We start from the raw sequence: 21873 nt of genomic DNA on the forward strand, positions 1-21873 counted from the left end.
AAACTCAATTGGTTTGATGCTGTCCACATCTTGCTTCCAACAGGATCTTCATTAAACCTGGCTTTTGAAACAGCTTTCAGTACTTTTTGACTGTGTAACTTGCAAGTAAACAAAGCTATAAACCTTCCAAAGTCAAATTGATATTCTGCAAAAGAGAGTCACAAAGCCTTCCCATTACAAGATGCTACATTATGTACAGTCATGAGGTCTGGCAGCAATTACATTTCATTCAGCACTGTAAAACAGAATCCTTCCACTTGACGCCTGCATGTAACAATCTTTGGTTGTTTTTGTTCAAGGGTTCCATGTGGTTGCCAGTGTTTGGGCATTCCATAAAATTCTACTAGTGTGTTAATGTTTAGGGCAAATAGTGAGCTGGCACAATCCAGAAAAGGAAATTTGCAAAGGCTGTTCTTAGAAAGAGGAGATGTAATATGTAACAACAAGGGCACTGTGGGTATTGCAGATAAAATGTGCATTTGGAGAAGACCTGATAGACCGGAAGTGGAGGTCGCAGAGACTGTTGAGGCACAGAGGGAAGTGCATCAAAGGAAGGAGTGGGAGAGCTGTGAAAGCAACCATCGGCATATTACACAAATTTAAAATTGCTCTTCTTGCCTTGCAGTATTTGGCCTTGGCTGATTTCCCTGCTAAATAGTTTTCAGCCTCACGAAGAAGACATCTCCTGCCCTAATGGTAAGGTATTCAGGTTTAAATTACTGTGTTGGTAAATAAGACCAAGAACAGTCTCCCTAGGGAGGCAGTGAACTCCCTTTCCTTGGAGGTTTTTAAGCAGAGGTTGGGTGGCCATCTGTCATGGATGCTGTAGCTGGGATTCCTACATTGCAGGGGTTGGAAATAGATGATCCTTGAGGCAGTTTCCAACTCTGTCTTATTTGTCCATAGCCTGATGATTGCAGCCTGATGTACACTGTGGTTGATCAGTGTGCAAATAATTGAAATAAATGCTGAAATAAATTATCAGCTTGTGGTAATGCAGAGGTAGGTTTATTCACTGGTAGCACTGGCGCTATAGAATCTGTATTGACATTCTACAGTCTTTTGAAGATGCCCCTGATTACACACACAATTTTCTTTTTTAAAAAATAATAATAATTGATTAGAGTAAAAACAGCACCTTAGGTAGTACATTCATTTTAATGGTTGAGATTCTGCCCAACAGTGAAAGCTTCATCCAACCCCAAATCTCCAATTCTTTCTTGATCTCTTTCCATAGTTTAATATAATTATCTTGAAATAAATTGAGATACCTCACTGTCAGCCAAATCCCCATATATTTTACTTTTTAACCTATTTTTAGGCGTATCTTTTCTAGGGTCTTTTTTGACTGCTCATCCATGCTTTTAACCAACATTTTTGTTTTATCTGTATATATTTTGAAACCAGTGCAGATTGATCAGTATTGTTTTTGTTTAGTTGTTTAGTCGTGTCCGATTCTTCGTGACCCCATGGACCAGAGCACACCAGGCACTCCTGTCTTCCACTGCCTCCCTCATGCTGGTAGCTTCGAGAACACTGTCCCACCATCTCGTCCTCTGTCATCCCCTTCTCCTTGTGCCCTCCATCTTTCCCAGCATCAGGGTCTTTTCCAGTGAGTCTTCTCTTCTCATGAGGTGGCCAAAGTATTGGAGCCTCAGCTTCACGATCTGTCCTTCCAGTTAGCATTCAGGGCTGATTTCCTTAAGAATGGATAGGTTTGATCTTCTTGCAGTCCATGGGACTCTCAAGAGTCTCCTCCAGCACCATAATTCAAAAGCATCAATTCTTCGGCGATCAGCCTTCTTTATGGTCCAGCTCTCACTTCCATACATCACTACTGGGAAAACCATAGCTTTAACTATACGGACCTTTGTCAGCAAGGAGATGTCTCTGCTTTTTAAGATGCTGTCTAGGTTTGTTATCGCTTTTCTCCCCAAGGAGCCAGGTGTCTCTTAATTTCGTGACCGCTGTCACCATCTGCAGTGATCATGGAGCCCAGGAAAGTAAAATCTCTCACTGCCTCCATTTCTTCCCCTTCTATTTGCCAGGAGGTGATGGGCCCAGTGCCCATGATCTTCGTTCTTTTGATGTTGAGCTTCAGACCATATTTTGCTGTCTCTTTTTTCAACTTTATTAAGAGGTTCTTTAATTCCTCCTCAGTTTCTGCTATCAAAGTTGTGTCATCTGCATATCAGAGGTTGTTGATATTTCTGTTGGGATACGGCTGGGGAGATGGGGGCATCAGGCAGGCCCCCAGCTGGCTCCAGCCCTGGCTAGCAGCCGGGAGATCTCCAGTACAGCATCAATCAGCGACACGAGCCTCAAATACGTTTAGAGACTCGGCATGCTCTTATCAGCAGAGTGAATAAATCTTCTCACAGTGGAAGAGGCAGACAGAGACATGTGTAAGCATTATTGACAGGTGTTTATTCAGCATAGTTCAGGAACAAAGGAGAAACATGTCTGCTTCCCTTTGTGTCCAAGCACAACAGCAGCAACACAAAAGCAATATACAAATGGAAGTTCCCAGCAAGCCTGTGCTGGAGGTAAACAGGCATGTGACACACAACAGTCATGCCTGTTCCCTTTTAAGGTGGAACGGAACTATATCCTAACAGTTTCTTCCGGCAATCTTAATTCCGGCTTGTGATTCATCCAATCCAGTCTTTCGCATGATGAATTCTGCATAAAGGTTAAATAAGCAGGGAGACAATATACAGCCTTGCTGTACTCCTTTCCCAATTTTGAACCAGTCAGTTGTTCCATATCCAGTTCTAACTGTAGCTTCTTGTCCCACATAGAGATTTCTCAGGAGACAGATGAGGTGATCAAGCACTCCCATTTCTTTAAGAACTTGCCATAGTTTGCTGTGGTCGACACAGTCAAAGGCTTTTGCATAGTCAATGAAGCAGAAGTAGATGTCTTTCTGGAACTCTCTAGCTTTCTCTGTAATCCAGCGCATGTTTGCAATTTGGTCTCTGGTTCCTCTGCCCCTTCAAAATCCAGTTTGCACTTCTGGGAGTTCTCGGTCCACATACTGCTTAGGCCTGCCTTGTAGAATTTTAAGCAAACTTGGTGGCATATTGAGTGTAGCCCCTTAACAGCACCATCTTTTAAAATTTTAAATAGTTCAGCTGGGATGTCATCACTTCCACTGGCCTTGTTATTAGCAGTGCTTTGTAAGGCCCATTTGACTTCACTCAAGGTCTGGCTCAAGGTCAGCAACCCACACTACCTGGCATGTATGAGACATCCATATCTTTCTGGTATAATTCCTCTGTGTATTCTTGCCACCTCTTCTTGATGTCTTATGCTTCTGTTAGGTCCTTACCACTTTTGTTCTTTATTATGGTAATCTTTGCACAAAGATTCCTTTCATATCTCTAATTTTCTTGAACAGATCTCTGGTTTTTCCCATTTTATTGTTTTCCTCTATTTCTTTGCATTGATCAGTATAAATTGCTTTAATTCCTGCTGAGAAATTATTACCTATCTCCATCGTCTCTAACACTTTGATCATAAATGACCAAGAGATATTATCAAAAGCTTTCTCAGCATCCAAGAAAAGTAAAGCTGCTTGTTTTTCATTTTTTACTTCCGGGTACTCAATTAAATTAATTACATTTCTTATGTTGTCTTTCCTTTGTCAACCTGGTAGAAAACATTCTTGGTCGCTAACTCACTTAAAACTTTTTTCAACCTGTTGGCTGAAATTGCAGCAAATAAACAGTTTTCTTGACTTAACTCTCTTACTTGTTGTATTGCTTTAACATTTCTGTTATAGTGTGTATATTAGCAATGTTAACGGCTTTGTGTATCTTTATTTTTATTCTTTTGTAAACTTTTGGAAGCCTACTCCAGCATTAAATAGTATATAAATTAATAACTAATAACCACATTCATCTTATACTAAACTTTAACTGAGGCCAAAATATGAGGGTACAATCCTAGCAAAGTTAAGCATTTTTATATATTTAATTTATCTGAGAATGCATTGTAAAGGGTTGCACTCAGTGTTTCTATGTTTCTGTGATTCTCTTCAATAGAAATTCATGAGCCTTGAAAGTGCTTGACTTTCACTGTGTTGGATCCTAATTTAATAGGGGGTTAGACCTGGTGAGGAATGCAGTCCTGTATAGTTCTTCTTCTTTTTTCTCTGATTGTTCACTAGCCACCCCTCTCCCAGAAGAGTTTGAGCTGCAAGGATTCTTAGCTTTGAGACCCTCTTTCAGGTGAGTCACTGCTGGAGGTTGCAACTTTTTGTTTGTGACGGGTTACATTGATAATCTTGCTGTTTGGAAGCAAATGTGAGAAAAGGAGGAGAATTTAGGCAGTGTGATTCCATTTGTCATAGAAAGATACCTCTCTTCCAGCCCAATAGAGACTTTGGTTTGGCAATGCAGTTCCCACAGTCACTTCAATAGCTGCAGGTCTCCCCTGCATGAGTGTTTGTGGGGAGGGGGGGGGAGGCTCGGTTAATTTCATTGTACACAGGTTGTACATTGACAATAAAGGCATTATTATCATTAGTCTAGGAGAGTCACTATAATAGCTTGAGATATCCAAGTGTGCATTTAAATGCACGCATGACAGCTTTTTATTTTGGATTATATCTTAGGAAAAATTCCCAAATCCAGTCTCGTGTATTTTCATGTTTTGATATTTATTGTTAGCATGGAGAAGACATGGAGGACAGGAACAAGGATGAGACACTGGAACTTTGATGCGACAAGAGTCTGAAAGTTAACTGAAAAGTGGGGATTCACAATTGGTGGCCTTTGGGGCAAATCTGGCCCTCTCTGTTGCCAGCTCAGACGTTGGGGGCTTTCAGACACTTCTTTGCCCTCAGAGTTTTCCAAGGGCAGGTTAGAAGCAAATATTGGGATCATGCCCTCTCCCTTGCTCCTGTCCTAATAGGAGGAAGCACCAAGTGAACTTGGGGTGATTTCTCTTCTGCAGTGCAGTACCAGGAATAGTCTGTGTTCAAATAAACAGCAGATTTCTCTAGTTAATTGAGGGATAAGAAATACAAGGACCCAAAGTCCACTCCTGATCTGCCCTTGTGTTACCATGGCCCTCTGGGGGATGGTAACATCTGGCCAGGCCTTTATACTGCAATGCTAAGCTTACCCACCTGGAAGTAAACAGATTTAGGAATCGGGTGTAAGAGATCTTACCTTTTTAAGGGAAGTGAATTGTTTTCTTTGTTTCTCTAGCGCCATCTGTATACATGATCCTTTACAAAGGGCAGATTTCACAGGCCCACAGGCTCCAACAGACTTGCAGTCTTAAAAGAAGAGACAAGGTTTTATATATAGCTGGAGATTTTGCCCTCTGCTGTGAAACATAGAAACATATTGTGTTGATATTTATCTGTCACAAACTACCTTTAAATAGCATTCTAACCTTCTCAGGTTGGTATACAGACTGAAAATAAATCTATCAGAAGTCTCATTTAAGCTCCACCAACTTAGTTTGGTCTTGCATACATCTCCTTGTTGCCTGCCTTTCCATTTCAATCCGACTTCTATTCTTTGTTTATGGCAACAACTAGGAACTTGGATTTCTCGAAAGGCCATCAGGGGATTTCAGGAGACAAAGAAGGGCAGCACCGGCGAATACGGCAACAGCGTCTGATCTTCACAGGCAAATGGATTGCTGACAACCAGCCAAGGTATCTGCACAGCTGCTGGCATCACCCCTCACTCTTCTGTGCATCATATTCTTCTCTGCTGCTGCTTGTTCCTATTGACATGAGTTGAACATTATTGGAGCTTAAATGAAGATGTGCGGTCTGACACTATTTTTAACACAGTTTAAGGAATGTGTGGCAACATGGTAGTTACTAAAAATGTACATAATTTTAAACACACCAATTTTTAAAGGTGTGGGCAGCTTGCTTGGCACTTAATACAGTGCTGGAAATCTACATTGAATCACTAGGGCAGAACTTAAGTTATATGTTTTAATTTGAAGTCAGTAATGCATAACTTTCATACACACAGAAGTGGCAGACCTGGATTAATGGTGCTGAATCAGAGTGTTACTCCATCTAGCTTGGGGTTGATTGGTCAGAGAATTGTAAGCTAGGTCCTCTCTGACCTAGGCTAGTTTCATTGTTGACTTTTTGCTATACATTTTAAATGCTTTTTCACCAAGGTGAAAACTGAGATTTTGTGCTCTGTATTAAGTTTTTTAGACTTGATTTAACCTCACTCATCTTTTCTCTGTTTTGTGGAGGCTTAGGAAAATTAGGTTTGGGGGTGGGGTGGGAACAGTGACACAGGCTTGAGCATTAAAATTGGATGAGATTCTGCAAGCTCGGGGAACAGCAGGGAGGCGCAGCGTACCATCCCGCTGTCTCCCGACGTGGTTTGGAGGTTGGGGGCAGGCTTCCCCCACCCCCAGCCCCGCAAGCTCCCAGAGCGATCGTGAAGCTGCGCGCAGCTTCGGCATCGCTCTGGGACCCGTTCTGGGGGAGGGGAAAACTCGAGCTTCCCCCGCCCCCAGCCCTGCAAGCTCCCAGAGCGGGCTTCACGCAGCTCTCCGCAAGCTGTGGGAGCCCGGCGCAACTTCGCGCTGTCCTCCAACGGCTTGCGGAGAGCTGCCTGTTCTGGGGGCTGGGGTGGGGGAAGCTCGGACTTCCCCAGCCCCGTGCCGGGGGGGGGGGGGATAATTTTTTCCCCCTTTATTCCCCCCCCCCCCCCAAATCTAGGTGCGTCCTATAGGGTGAAAAATACGGTAATTTCTATTTAATTTTGTGCATGAGATTGTTGGCTTGTACCTGAAGATTTAATCACTAATGTGTCAATTCCTTTTGTCTTTCTGTTAAAGGCTGATCCAATGTGAAAATGAGATTGGGAAACTTCTGTTTTTGACAGAGATCCCAGAATTGCTGCTTGATGACTATAGTGAATTGAAACAGAGTCACATTCTGCAGGAAGCAGCAGAGCCACAGTTTGCAGACGGGAGCCCAGGACTTAAGTCAGTGCTGTCAACAGGTCGAAACCTGAGCAGCAGCTGTGATGCAGGAGATAAGCCAATGGTGACGTTCAAAGAGAACATTAAACCTCGAGAGGTAAACAGGGAGCAAGGCCGAAGCTATCTGACTAAGGAAGTGGGTAGGGAAAGAAGGGATTATAGTAAAGGAATAACAGCCAATAAAAATGATGGGAAGAAGGACAACAACAACAAGAGGAAGAATGAGATCAAGAAATGTGGAATGGAAAAGATGCAGGAAGCAGGGAAGCAGAATGTAGCGGTGCAGGTGAGACTTTTTGCATGGTATCATCCCAGTGAAATTTGTCATGTGGTCATTTGAATTAGTTGGTCTTGCAAATCTGTGCAGGCCTCTTCATGCTATAGCAAGATCGATGGCCTTTATTTGGAGATTAAACAAGGTGATTCACATGTTACACTCTCAGTGAGGATGGAAGGAAGGTGTCCCTGAGCCATCATTTGGTTACCACAATTTCAGACAACCGGACCCCCCTCACCCTTCACCTTGCTCTTCACTTCTGCCAGGGAAATACTTGCTGCCCACTTACCCTTAAAACACCACCTCACATATTGACAGAAGGGACCAAAGGAAATAGCTGCTTTGGTTCTTTCTGAAGTTGGCTGCTCTTGTTTCATTTGGGAGGGGGAGCTAGTAAGTGCACTGCAGTTCTTTCCTTAACAGAAGCTGGGGATAGAATTAGAATGAGGCTCTTCTACCTTGACTGTCTGTACTGGCAGTAGACGCTACAGGCATAGAGAGGCTTCTGCAAGTGTGGTCCCTCATTAGGAGGGTAATTTGTGAATTGTACTATATTACAGTGGGATTTTATTTTATTCTTACTTTAACCACTGCCAGCTTCTTTCATCATTCAGCATCACTGTTGATGTTCTTTGGCATTCATTGACTGATAAGGCTGATAGACATGAATTCTTTTGGTATTTGTTCTTTGGTATATTCTTCTCCTTCCCACACCAACAAAAGAATAGCTTTAATCAGTTTTCAGTTTTAGTCCTCCATGATGCTTTGTTAATGCTGAAACTGTAGCTATTGCTGTAGCTGTAGCTATTGAAGAGTTAGTCTTCAACTGCCCTCTTAGTTTCCAAAAATATTTTTGACCTTTTCAACAGTAAATTGCTTCGGCACCAGTTATATTTGTTTGTACCTTTTCATCACTTTTCTGACAATTGAGGAAGTGTTTTAACTTCCATATTTAAACAGGGTTAGGTTAAGACAGTTCTTTCAGTGTCCTAGAGAAGGACAGAGGTGGAAACTTGTCTAGTCTTGTTCTCCCTGGGTTTTTTTAATGAGTTGGTTATTCAAAGGAAAGCATATAGGAATTAAGGCGGCTTGTAAATGGCCTCTTGCCTGCTCACGTGAAGACTTCGTCAACTGGAAGACAATTCCTCTTTTTTCTTTCCTTATTGTGTACAATAAATTTGTGAAATAAAAGAATGATTAACAGGTGAATAAAAAATACTGTGGGCTAGTAAATTTGGGGAATTACTTGTCAGGCTGAAACTAGAACCTCTTAAATGTATTTTGAGGAGTTTTTTCCTTTCATCTCTTTTCTCAAATGCTGGCCTGTGGTACTTTTCGGGTGATTTTTTTCCTTGCACCCAGAAAAAGTGGTACTGACTCACCTGCTCCTTCAAACATTTTTACAAGAAGAAGGGAAACTCAGGTGGGTCAGTACCTCCCTTTTTTCTGGGTGCACCGGGAGTAGCACCACTTGAAAGGGCTGAGTCATAGGCCAACATTTGAGGCAAGAGGTGAAAGGACCACAATCAAAGTATTGCCATAAAAGGAACACTGCAACATACCTATGTCCTCAAGGAAATAATATTCTTAGCAAGGTACAGGACGTGTAATGCAGGGAGATGTAAGCTTAGCATTAATCTTAAACCATTTAGCAATCCTTTGGTATCTGAGTATTTTATTTAATCTCTAGCTAAGAACCCTGATGATTCCTCCTTAATCTTCAAATTCTCCTGTTCAGCCACTTGATTCTGCTATTTATTGGCTAAGTGGCTTATAAAAAAGTAACATTAAGGACTTTCCCTCAGTCTCAATATAACAGATCTGTCACTTTTGAGCCTGCAGCTGATGGTGAAAGAAATGGAGTTTGTATTAATACAAGGCAGTGAGGATCAGACACTAACTTCATTCTATGGCCCGTGCCATTTGTACTGTAGAGGCTGTGTTCAGTGCGGAAGCAGGATCATGCTCAAACCCAGAACCCACCTGTCCTGCGGGTGGGCCTGCCAGGCTTCCTTGTCTTAGATCAGCCTTTCCCCAGATGATGAGAACTACAACATCCATCATCCTTTACCACTGGACCTGCTAACCTAGGTATGATGGGAGTTGTAGTCCAACAACATCTGGGGACCCAAGTTTGAGAAAGCCCATATTAGATGTAACATTTATAGGTAAAGGACCCCTGGATGGTTAAGTCCAGTCGAATTTGACTATAGGATGCAGTGCTCATCTCCGCTTTCAGGCTGAGGGAGCCAGTGTTTGTCTGCAGACTGCTTTCTGGGTCTTGTGGCAAGCATGATTAAACCACCGTGGCACATGGAACACCGTGACACGTGCCAAAGCACACAGAAATACCATTTATCTTACCTCTGCAGTCGTACCTATGTATCTACTCGCATCGCTATGTTTTCAAACTGCTAGGTTGGCAGGAGCTAGGCCAAAGCAACAGGAGCTCACCCCGTCGCGCGGACTCAAATTGCGACCTGCAAGCTCAAGAGGCTCTGTGGTTTAGACCACAGCACCACCCGTGTCCCTATTGTAACATTTATATGGAGCTTGCAGGCATAAAATCCCAACATGCATAATGTACAAAAAATTGCACCTAGCATGTAAACATCTGACATGCCTAGCAGATGTGGCAGATGAGTGCAATTCCCCCCTTAAGGTCAGCACTTCTACACCCACAGTATTGTATAAACAACCGTTCTTCAACTGGTGAGTTGAGACCCACTAGTGGATTGTGGCCTGATCCAAGGCGGTTCACAACAGAGACTCTGCTATCATGCAAATATATGGTAAAAAAGGAAATGGGTCCCCAAATGCATCTTTGAGTCAAAAGTGAGTCCTAGGTCTGAAAAGTTTGGGGATACCTAAGCCAAGCCTGATAGAAGCTTACATTCCTTGCAGAGACATGATGTTTCTAGTTAGGGATTTGTTACACTTCATTGGAAGTAGAGTAAAAAAGGAAAAAAATCCAGTGGTTGGATGAATGCTGAAAAACCTTTTCTTAAAAAAATCTTGTTAATTGTTGGCTCACACTACCTTTGCATTTTAATACTCCTCTTCATGCACATTCAGTGGTGGTATATTATTTTATATGGCCTCTAGCATGCTGAAACTGCTACAAAATACTCCTTGTCATTTGTTTTCGGTGTACAGAAACAGTTAGCACTAATTCTGTAATAAAAATGTATTTCAATGAGAAATGTCCCTATTGTGTTCAGTGGAGCTTACTCCCAAGTAAGTGAGTGTAGGGTTGCAATCTAAAGTGATCTTTTAAAAATCCTTGCATAATAGATTTATATGTAAAATGCACACGACACACAGGTCAGTTTGTGCCAGAGCAGGAAAGTAAGGGTGTTTTAGCTATCTTTTGAAAGCTGAGCTTATCTCCTGTTTCTCAGACAAATAGGCTGGAGTTTACATTCATGGAACCCAGACTATCTGTCAGTAGGGAGTGGAGGTGAGTTTTGTCCTTCTAGTTTCACATGCTCTGTAGCCGTGAGCAAAACTACTGGGACAAACCCTTCCCCTATCATGTTCCCCTTCCCAGGATTGGAAGGAAGCCAGGGGTTTGTTTTGACTCTGTTTCTGAGGCCCTCCTAGTGCCTTGGGAGTGCAGATCTGAAGGAAGGTCCTAGTCCTCTGCATCTCCACTGTGGAGAGAAGGGCCAGGGCTGGATTCCCAGCATTGCCTTGCAACCCTAGCTCTAAGCGGGAGAGGGGAGGGGGATTGGCCTGGACCTCATACTGAGTTGTGAAGGTAGCCACAAATTTTGGCTTGACTATCAGGGAAACCCAGCAATTTTGGGTCCCTTCTGTATAGCAATTGGGGAACTAGAATTACTTGGAAAGAATCAATGCCTTGTAATCATGCTTTAGTTTTACCATAAGAAGGTGTGGACAGGTAATATTAATGCTTAAATGGCTTGCCTTCCTAGGTAAAATCCCAGACTGAGTTGAGGAAGACTCCCGTGTCTGAAGCTAGGAAAACGCCAGTCACTCAGTCTCCCAACCAGGCCAGCAACTCCCAGTTCATACCCATCCATCACCCAGGAGCTTTCCCTCCTCTTCCTAGCCGGCCAGGTAAAAGCCATGTGCTTTGTATTAAAATCATATCTATCCTTGTTTAAAACTCATGATGTTGTGTGCTGATGCCTTCCACCTACCTTTTTCTATGTAGGAAAATAAAACAGAAAAGGTTTCTTTGTAAAAATGCTCTGACTTCCTTTAACTGGAACACAAGTGGGTGTGGGCATGATAGATGCCTAGCACTGTACTATATTGCGTGATCTACACCCAGGTGCATAGTAATGATCTCTCTGCAATGTCTAGATAATAGCACATGTGTGTTTTCTGCCACAGGTGCACAGAGTGGAAAGCCACCTCACACATAATTTTCTCAATGTGCATACCTATGGTGGAAAAGACAATTCTGCTGTCACAAAAAGCTTACCTTTTTGTCACAGATATTAATCTTGGTGTTTGAAAAAGTAATGTGCAGAACAGGCAGCCCATAATGTGACAAAGTGTTTGCTTTGTGTGTAGTATACAGCTGCGAAGATGAAAGCCATCACTGTGGGTCTGAGAGGATGTGGCACCCCACACCATCCTGGAATCCTTCCCCAAAAGGGGTTGGAACTGGAGCTGAAGGCTTGCTTGTATACATGCCCCCCCCCACTCCTCTTACTGCAGAGATGAATGGCTTAATAAAGAGCTGAATCAGATGCTGATTTTGAATGTGGGTCTCCTTAAATCTGGAAAGAGGGGGACCGGGGAGGAGCCAAAGGCCCATTCACAGGGGAGGAGACAGGAATAGGAGACAGGAAGTAACATTTGAAGAGCCCCCTAAGCATTCCATGCGTGAAAAAGTAGTTTCCTTTTTTAAAAATATCTCTGTTTGTCTTTCTTTCTTTTCTTTTTCCCAGGCTTCCCACCTCCCACCTATGTTATCCCCCCTCCTGTGGCTTTCCCTATGGGCTCAGGATATACTTTCCCAGGTGGCGTTTCTGTCCCAGGAACCTTTCTTCAGTCTGCAGCTCATTCACCTGCAGGAAACCAGGTGCAAGCTGGGAAACAATCCCACATTCCTTACAGCCAGCAGCGGCCCTCTGGACCAGGCCCAATGAACCAGGGACCTCAGGCACCATCCCCTTCTCAACAGTCCCTTGCATCCTTACCAGCTCAGGCAACAGCACAGTCTGCAAGCCAGTTGCAGGTCCAGGCTCTGGCCCAGCAGCAGCAACAGCAGCAGCAACAACAGTCCCCTACAAAAGCTGTTCAGGCCTTAGGGAAGAGTCCTCCACACCACTCCGGATTCCAGCAGGTGAGCTTTAAGGAGAAGAAAGTGCCAGAGGGACCCAATCTGGGCTAGAGTGCACCTGTAGGTGCAAATCTGGTTTTTGGTCAGGGAAGTGCAGGTTCTTTGCTCAGATAAGAGTAGCTCTGATGGAAAGGTGCAAGCAAGGATGGAGAGAAGGAATGGGCAAGTAGATGGGGAGAGAGTACAAATAAAGCAGAAGCCTAACTGCATTGTGGGGACAGGGGAGCAGTGCAGGAGCCTGTGGACTTACTGTGTTACTACTTTGAAGGCTCCCCCTCTCTGCCCAAAAGTGCCTGAGAGAATAACAGCTTTTAATCCTTTTAAGCTTGACCAAAGCTTTCCCTGAAGCTCCTTTTAAATTTGGGGTGGCTAGCCGTTTGAATATTAGGGTTCCTATAGCTTTAATAACCTTATAGAGTTTCTATAAGGTTTGCAACTGTAGATCACATGTGAGCACTTGAAAGCACTGTACTGTTGTTTTTATCATATATGATTATTGTTATATCATTAGAATTATTAATTAAAAGTACTTATATTATTTATCTAGTATTATGCCCCTTGCATCTGGGAGGGAATTTTGGTAGGTACAGCCCTTCAAACCACGGAATTTTCACATGGCCAAGTGCCTGCATGAAATCCTTTCCCTTTAATAGCAGGTGAAGCCTCATGTTGGAAGGTTCCCCTGTTGTGTGGGTTCTGAAACATTTCCTTGGATTTTCTCTGGAACACGAGGTCTCAAAATGAAAGCCATAAGCTTTGCAGCTGAGTGGCACAGAATGTGCAGCCTTGCTCAAGTACATTGCACATGATCAGGTGGTGGCATGTCGTGCTCTCAGATCAGGTGGTGCAGATTAGAGAGTGTAGCAGGCCTTTTTGGACAGTGAGGAACCAATAGTATTTTTTTTGTGCAATGTTGCTTGTGGAATCTACTTCATCAAGTCAAGGGGTTCAATCAGCTAATCAACTCCAAAGCAGAGAAACAAAATTGCAGGCTGTTTTTGGCAGAAAGAGAATATGCAGCTTGCCACGGTTGGTCTCTTAGTAGCTAAAAACCTAAATTAGTCAGATGCTCTTCAGTTTTGCATAATGAATTGTGCTGAACACAGAGGCGCTTGTACTTCAGTATTCCCAGGCAGACTCCTCCAAGCAGCTCTGGAATCCTCCTCAGGTCCAAGGCCCGTTGGGGAAGATCATGCCTGTGAAGCAGCCCTACTATCTTCAGGGCCAAGACCCCCTAAAACTGTTTGAGCAGTCCATGCAGCCTCCCCTCCTGCAACAGCAGCAGCCTCTGGAGAAGAAGATGAAGCCTTTCCCCATGGAGCCATATAACCAGAATCCCTCAGAGGTGAAGGGGCCAGAATTTTACTGGGACTCCTATGGCATGGCTGATAACCGCATCATGATGGCGCAGCAGCAAGCTAACATGGACCGCAGAGGGAAACGCCAGCCAGGAGTCTTCCGCCCAGAGCAGGATCCAGTGCCTAGGATGGGTTTTGAGGTAAATGTGTGATTGATTGATGATCTTCAGGAAAAGGAAAGCGGTTCTCCTTTGAGTGATAGATGTCTCCAAGTGGGTTTAGCTCCTCCTATCACTCAAAGGCAAGAAACACTGTAACTTCAGAGGAAGTTGCTTTCAGTGCAGCAGTTTGTGGTGATTCACAGGATTACCAATGAGTAAAAACAGATTAATCTCTAGGTTGTTGATTCTGGGGGGGGGGGGGGGTGCGCGTGCGTTTTAAAAAAACCTAAATGCATTCCAAAAGCACTTTTTAAAAAAATCAACTAACTTGGTTTAGCATCATTTTTAAGATAACACTGACAAACCAAAACAACCTACTCAACTTTTCAAGCTATCTACACATGTGCACACACACACACCGAGCGAGGGATGGTGCGTGGGGCAGGAGCCGCAAGCAAGAACCCCCCTGCCCTATCTAGGCAGTAGACAGCTGGTAGTGACTGCAATGGCTCCTTCCTCCCCCAAGAAGAGTGCAGCTTCAATCATCCTCTTCCCAGCCGTCAAGATCAAGGGCATATAATGTACACATGTTTTTATATTGTGAGGTACAAAATAAGAACCACAGTACATTTTTTTTAAGATGCTGCTGAAACTAATATCAAATAACCCATGTAAAGCTCATAATCTCCCACACACCCACTAGGATGGAACCCCGGGGAAGTCACCTTGGCAAGGGATATGCACTTGAATATTAACTTGGGAAAGCTGTCAAGTCTGGTTTGAGGATGGATTTCTGCCAGAACATTACAAATCAACACAATTTGTTGAGGCTTTTCAAATTTTATCACAGAGAACCTGCATGATTTGAATTGTTAGATATCACCCAAGTATAGCTAGAGAAAAGCAAATACAGTAATTCCCTCTGGCAGTGCTGGCTTTTGGCACAGTCTGGGAGGAAGGAGATGGAAGAAGAAGCACAAGTGTCACTTAAGGTGGCAAAGCAGATGCTGCCAGAAAGCTGAAACTTGTGAAGAGGTGGACCAGGCCCAGCAGCACTTGGCCTGTGTTGATGGGGCCCTTGGTCCTTCCAAACAAGACCTGTATTAAAAGTGTTGGATAGAGGAATTTACACTTTTCTTGCCAGTTGTCTGCACCCCTATATGCAGGCTTCTCTGCAGAGCAGAAACCAAATGACAGTATAAATACCCTATTTGCTTTTAGAAATGGCCTTGACTTAATCTTTGGCAACTCTGAAGCAAGCAGCAGCTCTTGCTCTTGCTTTGACATTGTTTCTCACATTCATGGAATGATCACTGCACAAACCCCCTCCCTCTTTTTTTTAATAAAATCGCCTTTAGCAGCAGTGGTCCACCACAGATCTATTGAGACAATGTTCTGTTTGAGCAGACCAATTGCATCTCTGAGTACACTGATAACGTAATCCTGATAGATGCTGGCTGTAAGAAAGCCCTGGTGTGGTGTGCTACAATGCTACCAAAGGTTAGAAGACAAAGAGCCTCCTTTTTGTGTCATCTTTTGATATTTGTTGCCCTGATTGTGCCTTCAGCTAAGCAAATGCCATTATAGCTAATCTTTGCCTATAATTTCATCCTGTAGAACGAACCTGGAGTTCAGGTTGTATGTGCAAAGACGCAGAGGCAGGAAGCCCAGATTTCAAAGAATAAAACAGAACTCTATGAGAGCTCACTGGGAACACTTTACAAGGCCACCACAGAGCCCCGTGGCTGTCTTGAAGAAGGTGGCCCAAACAATAGCATTTTATATGCCTGGGTATCTAATTCTGTAATTTTAGGTTAGCCTCACTATCCTTCAGTGTGAACCTCATGCCACATTTGAGGCATTTGGCAAGGAGCAATGTTGAGCAATGGGTGATTCATGGAGAAAATAGTACTGATGGAGACAGGCCAAGATAGAAGTAGTAGTTATCCACAAAAAGGAGCAAAAGACCTGATCCCTGAACATGCTGTCATTCTGCACAACTTCCAACAAATTCTTGAAACTTGCTTGTGTAATAATTTTTAAAGCCCAGATTCCATGGTGTAGATGATGAAACCTGCTTGTAGTTCATCCGGCTCTGATCATGAGCACATGATCAGGAACTGCATACAGGCACATTTTGGTTCTAACTACAGTTAACGAAGCTACTGAGATATTGGAACATTGAAGAACAAAATGCATTAATTCTCCACATATTTATTGCTGCAGTAGTGGAGATCACATTCTCCCAAAGAAGATCCCAGTAATTTTTGCTGTATGCAGATTCAAACTTAGTGGGTAGCAGAGCTGCTCCTAAAACAAACACACACAGACTTGTTTGACTCAGTTTTTCTCTTTCTCCCCTTGGTTTTCTTGTGCTCCTGCTCTGTTCTCTCTTTAAGCTGCTTTTGCATGCTGGCATATCTTTCCTTGCATTCCCTTCCTCTGCTTTGCGTCACTGCTGGGCCCCCTTCTATTCCTGTAGACTCCTTGCCTACCTGCTGCTAGTCTTGCTTTCGCTTCTTTCCTTGCTGCATCTCACTGTGCTCCTTTCTGTCACTAGGACCCCAAGAGCTCCCCTCTGCTTCCTCCGGACCTGTTAAAGAGTCTGGCTGCCTTGGAGGAGGAGGAAGAGCTGATTTTCTCTAATCCTCCTGATCTTTACCCAGCTCTGCTGGGCCCTCTCGCCTCTCTTCCTGGACGAAGCCTCTTTGTATGTATTTGACTTAATTCTGCTGCTTCTCATTCTAATTTTGGCATATCTTTTTTATTTATATTCCGTTTCCCTGAAAGGTCAGTAGGACACATGAAATCCATGTCCCTTCCTGAAATAGCTGTTAAGGGGAAATTTAAATAAGCAGAGCTCATATGCTCAGGATCATAGATATCAGCTAAGAGGAAGTAGCTTTAACATAGCTGTAATACTTTTATCAATCCTAGGATTGCTATTTTCTGACCCAGCAACTGAGACCTTAAAAGCTCTGGAAGAGAGAGGGGCTGTTAGTAACTTCTCCCTTGTGGTACTTCTTGTTTGGAATTACCTTGACTTTCTAGGCCTACTCCTCTGTGAGGGAGCAGGAGAAGCTGCTCCAGTTGACTTGACTCCTGTTCCAGAGCTCTTAAGCAGGCACAGTCTCAGAATCAAAAAGCGGTAACTCTAGATGACCCAAATCCTGATCTCTTGCCTTCCTGAGAAATTCCAGGTTGAGTTACTATCTTGTACAAAACTGTATCATTTCTCTTTTATTATCAATATGGGAGGTTGGAGACTGAAACTGAGAAACAAATTTTCAGTTTTGCAGGGGCTTGGTGGGTTTTGATACTGGACTACATTACCCTGCACACCTGTGCAAAAATATACGCCACAGGTTGCATGTGGACCATTAATCCCTTGTTTGAAGGATCCCCAGGCAACTCCAGCAATTAACTTATGGGGCCCACACATTCATTGAGCCCATTGGTGGTGTCTAGGTCTGTGCAAGTTACCTCTGCCTATATAAGCATAAAATCAAGTATCCGTGTAGCCTAACCTCTAGAGGCCTTGTTGTCAAGTGTCAAAATATAAATGTTAATGTACCATATGGTATCCACACACTTGTCTGACAGGAGGAGTTGAATGTATTATTGAATGTATGATAAGATAGTAACATGTTCAATATAGTATCCTTCTGAGGAAAAAGATCATGGGTTTTAGGAGCTTTTATCTTTTTTTACCTTGGGTGAAATTCTAAAGCTTGTTTTTCTATATATATAAAAAAGCCGCGGGCACAAACATAATACAAAGGTAGGGTTGCTTGTGTTATGGTGGGGATGAGCGGGCTGTGGCTCTTTAGATGTTGTTGAGCTACAGCTCCCCTCAGGCCCAACCATCGCAGTCACTTGACTGGGCCTGATTGTAGTCCAACAAAATCTGGAGGTCCTCAGGTTTCTCACCCATGCATTATGGAAACCAAGGGAATAAGACTATTTTGATCACATCTGGGAAGAATCCACTTTGTTCTCTATAACTAGGAGGATAGGCACTTGATGAAATTTCTCTTTTCCTGTTCATTGGTCTGTTGAAATGCTTCTCCAAGGTGCCAAATGGGATTTTTGTCAAGTGCTGTTGTAGCCCAGAGGATTCTTGAAGACATCGACCAAATATCTGTGGCCATGGACTGTAGGCCAGTTGAAACATTACAGCTCCTATGCCAAAATAAGTCCCAAGCTATGCTCCTCATCTTCATGGATTGGCCTGAGCCAGTCTTTTCCACAGCATCCAGCACTTGGGGATGTGGTACCAGTGTGCAATGCTGCCCATGTTTGGGCCAGCACAGAGATGTTGTCAGCGTTATTTCTGCCACACGAAACATCACTAACAAGGAATTACTCTCTAGTACTTGAAGGGGTGTGAGGGAACGTTACATCTAATTGGCATTCATCACTTGAGCAGGTTGTTGTCTTTCAGCATTGGTTCCTACCCTCTAAAATGGGGTTATCCTTCCACACAAGGTGGTTGTGTGGATTAGCACAATGAGGGCTACAAAGAACCTGAACATTTGAGTGGGGATACTGTGGGTGAATAAACTGTATTTCAAGTGTGGCTCAAGGCTTTTGATTTCTGGGAAGGTGAGGTGGTCCATGTATAAAATGCTTGATTTGAACTAAAAACAGGTTTCTAACATTCATAAGCACCAAATGTATTAGTCCAGGACATTTGTTTAACTGAAGTTATAAAAGGGAAGTCATCTCTGTTTGGATGATATACTTGATCCTTTATTTCTACCTACACAAAATATACTGCCTATAGAGATTCTGCCACATAAACCCACACATTCCTACTCTGTCTTTAGTGTTAAGGTATGGTGGTGTCTTCTGAAGCTTCAGGTACTGGTACATTACACCAGCAAGGTACCAGCTTGGATGAGTAATATTGAATTGTTCAACTTAGTGAATAGTTCTCCATGTAGCATTCATTTAGTTTTGGTATTACTTCAGCTACCTCCCCAGTTCCTTCAATGACCTGAGCTGAACCCTCCACAAGCCAAGGTGATTTTTGCCTACGAGGTGTAGAAAGAGTGCCTAACTCTTGACTACTGTAATTCGCTCTACGCGGGGCTGCCCTTGAAGCTGTCCCAGAAACTCCAGCGGGTGCAGAATGCTGCAGCGAGGCTCCTCACGGGGTCTCTGCCATGGGAGCACATTCACCCAGTGCTTTTCCAGCTGCACTGGCTCCCGGTGGAGTACAGGGTCAGATTTACGGTGCTGGTTTTGACCTTTAAAGCCCTTCACGGCCTAGGACCCTCGTACCTACGGGACCGCCTCTCCCGGTATGTCCCACGGAGGACCTTAAGGTCCATATATAGCAACACCCTTGAGGTCCCGGGCCCGAAGGAAGTCAGATTAGCCCCAACCAGGGCCAGGGCCTTTTCAACACTGGCCCCGGCCTGGTGGAACGCTCTGCCTCATGAGACCGGGGCCCTGCGGGATCTGATTTCTTTCCATAGGGCCTGTAAGACAAAGTTGTCCGCCTGGCCTTTGGCTTGGAGTTAATTTGATTCCCTCCCCCTCTTTCTTTTTCCTTTCTCCTCCTGTGAAGAAGCTGCATCCTAATGTTTTAATGTTGTATTTTAATCTTGTTTTTTAAATTGTATTTTAATCAACTTGTTTTTATTATTGGTTGTTAGCCGCCCTGAGCCCGGTCTTGGCTGGGGAGGGCAGGGTATAAATAAAATTTTATTATTATTATTATTATTATTATTACTACTACTACTACTACTAACTGACCAGAGTGACTGTCAAAGTCAATGTATAAATCTAGTTCATTAGCAAAATTCTCAGTCTGTTCTGGGTTCCAAGCTACATAAGCCATCACAAGGTACACATGCCAGCAAATGTTTGCATTGGTTTGCTACCAGATAATTTTAGAGTATCCTTCGTCTGCTCATCACAGTTTAGGTCCGATGTCCTGAATTACGTAGCTGGCTTTATTTGTGTAAGCAAAGGCACACGGTTACCATTCACCTATGATTAGAAACTTGCATGATTAAATCAGTGAAGAGCATCTTTCTTTGCTGCAGATCTAGCACTAGTCAATATCAGTTCAAGGCAGCACATGATATTGCACTGGAACACACCATAGAAGGTGGGATAATATGTGTTCAGTGCTGGAAAATAATTGATTATCTTCCCCGGGCATTAAAAATTTGGAAGTTCCCAAATTTCTGATAGGCAAGACTGAATTATGATTTGTATGAATTATGCAAGTTGAGCAGCTTTGCATAATTCTTTTGCATAATTTATCATTGAGCAAAGAACTATAAGGGCAATGAAGCTTTGCTGCCAATGATTTCAAATATCAGCCATCCCTCTGGGTTTCTGATATTTCAGCAGGCATTTGTCACATAGTATTGGTTGTTCCTTTAAAGACAAACAGGGCAGAAACTTGCTAGGTTTTTTTAAAAAAGGAAAGCTGGATTTCTCATGAAGGATTCTGCACCCAGTAAAATATTTTGTGCTTTGTGCTCTAACGAACAAGACACTTTCAGGAATTATTGGGAAAACACGGCTAATTCAGTCAGTAAGTAATCACGTTTGCATGAGGGCCCACACTACTAGTATAGCATTTTAATTAACAAACTACAGTCTAAGTGCCTTCAAGCACTGAATGATGTGTTATTGAGGTGCTGGGACAAACCCTATTTTTAAAATGACGTTCCCCAGGTGTTTTCCTTTTTATTTTTCTAGTCAATTTACTGAGTTCCTTCGCAAATTTGCAAATACGTCCTTGCTTCCCACTTGCAAAATAACTCTTCTGTATTTATTTTGCACAGTATGGTCTAAGCATCTCTGTTGTGTAACAAAAGAACTGGGCAAAAGTCTTCGCTGCATTTCCTTTTCTCACACAATTGTTTGAGCACTCTTATGATGGTTGCTAGAACCATCTGTTTTTATCCAGAAATGTGACCCATGTTTTCAGTCAATAATGCATAATGTTTTTTCCTTTGGTTTTCTGAAGAAATCGCTGCTGGAGAAACCATCAGATCTAATGTCTCAGTCATCTTCTTTTCTGTCGCTCACGGGCTTCTCTCTTAATCAGGTAATTAACTATAGAGATTGCTTCTCTCTCTTTTTGGACAGTGCCATGAGTTCACGTGTTAATTTTTGTAGGAGTCTGGACTAAGCTTTTTCAGATGGGAATCTCATGTTGGAGGAGGGGAAGAATTTCAATATAAATCCTTGCCTAGTGCTGACAGTTCTGGGTTAGGGCGTTTTTTTCTGATAGGCTGCTTCTTTAATTTCCTAACATTTGGAGAACTCTGTTGTGTGACATGCACACCATTCTACAACCTGAAGTGCTGCACTGCAAACACAGGCTTATCACCTCATGTACTGGGTATTAATCTCTCACAACTTTTAATACAATTTTGAAGAAATCTTCACAACCTGAGTCATGTGGTATTTCAATTGCTGATTTTTTAAATGTATTTTTTCCTTGGTTTTAATGTATGGTTGTAAGTCACTTTGAGTTTCCTTGGACAAGAAAAAGTTAATAACAAATATAATGAGTAAATTAAAATACATAATAATACAAAGAATTGCAATTTGATGCTTTAACTTCAGTCTAATATGTTCATGTTACATTTTTTGTTTTTTTTATTCTGCAATTTGCAATTGGCTCATTGGCTAATTGTTCAAGGAAAAGATTTAAGAAATAAGGGAGGAAAAAGCCCTACGTGCTCTCAGGAGTAGGCCTGGGCAATATATTGATATATTGCCCAGGACCGGTATGAGGAGCAGACTACAACGTCGGCTTCCCTCAGCGGTATATCGCTGGTGAAACCGCCACCGCTAGCGGCG

At 43.0% G+C, this 21873-nt stretch overlaps 1 protein-coding gene across 2 annotated transcripts in view; it reads left to right on the plus strand.

Moving 5' to 3' along the window:
* SMG7 (SMG7 nonsense mediated mRNA decay factor) overlaps nt 1-21873 on the plus strand; it is a 59138-nt gene that overhangs the window by 30679 nt on the left and 6586 nt on the right. Inside the window, exons 11-19 of one of the 2 annotated variants that reach the window (XM_083446478.1) lie at nt 626-696; nt 4172-4232; nt 5555-5674; nt 6835-7267; nt 11197-11341; nt 12184-12581; nt 13702-14076; nt 16598-16747; nt 21032-21112. In XM_083446478.1, coding sequence (XP_083302604.1) covers nt 626-696; nt 4172-4232; nt 5555-5674; nt 6835-7267; nt 11197-11341; nt 12184-12581; nt 13702-14076; nt 16598-16747; nt 21032-21112 — 1834 coding nt within the window. The remainder of the gene's footprint in view (nt 1-625; nt 697-4171; nt 4233-5554; nt 5675-6834; nt 7268-11196; nt 11342-12183; nt 12582-13701; nt 14077-16597; nt 16748-21031; nt 21113-21873) is intronic. The other variant, XM_083446479.1, reaches the window with a different exon arrangement.

Source organism: Podarcis tiliguerta (assembly GCF_965153285.1).
Source record: "Podarcis tiliguerta genome assembly, chromosome: 6".
NCBI lineage: Eukaryota > Metazoa > Chordata > Lepidosauria > Squamata > Lacertidae > Podarcis > Podarcis tiliguerta.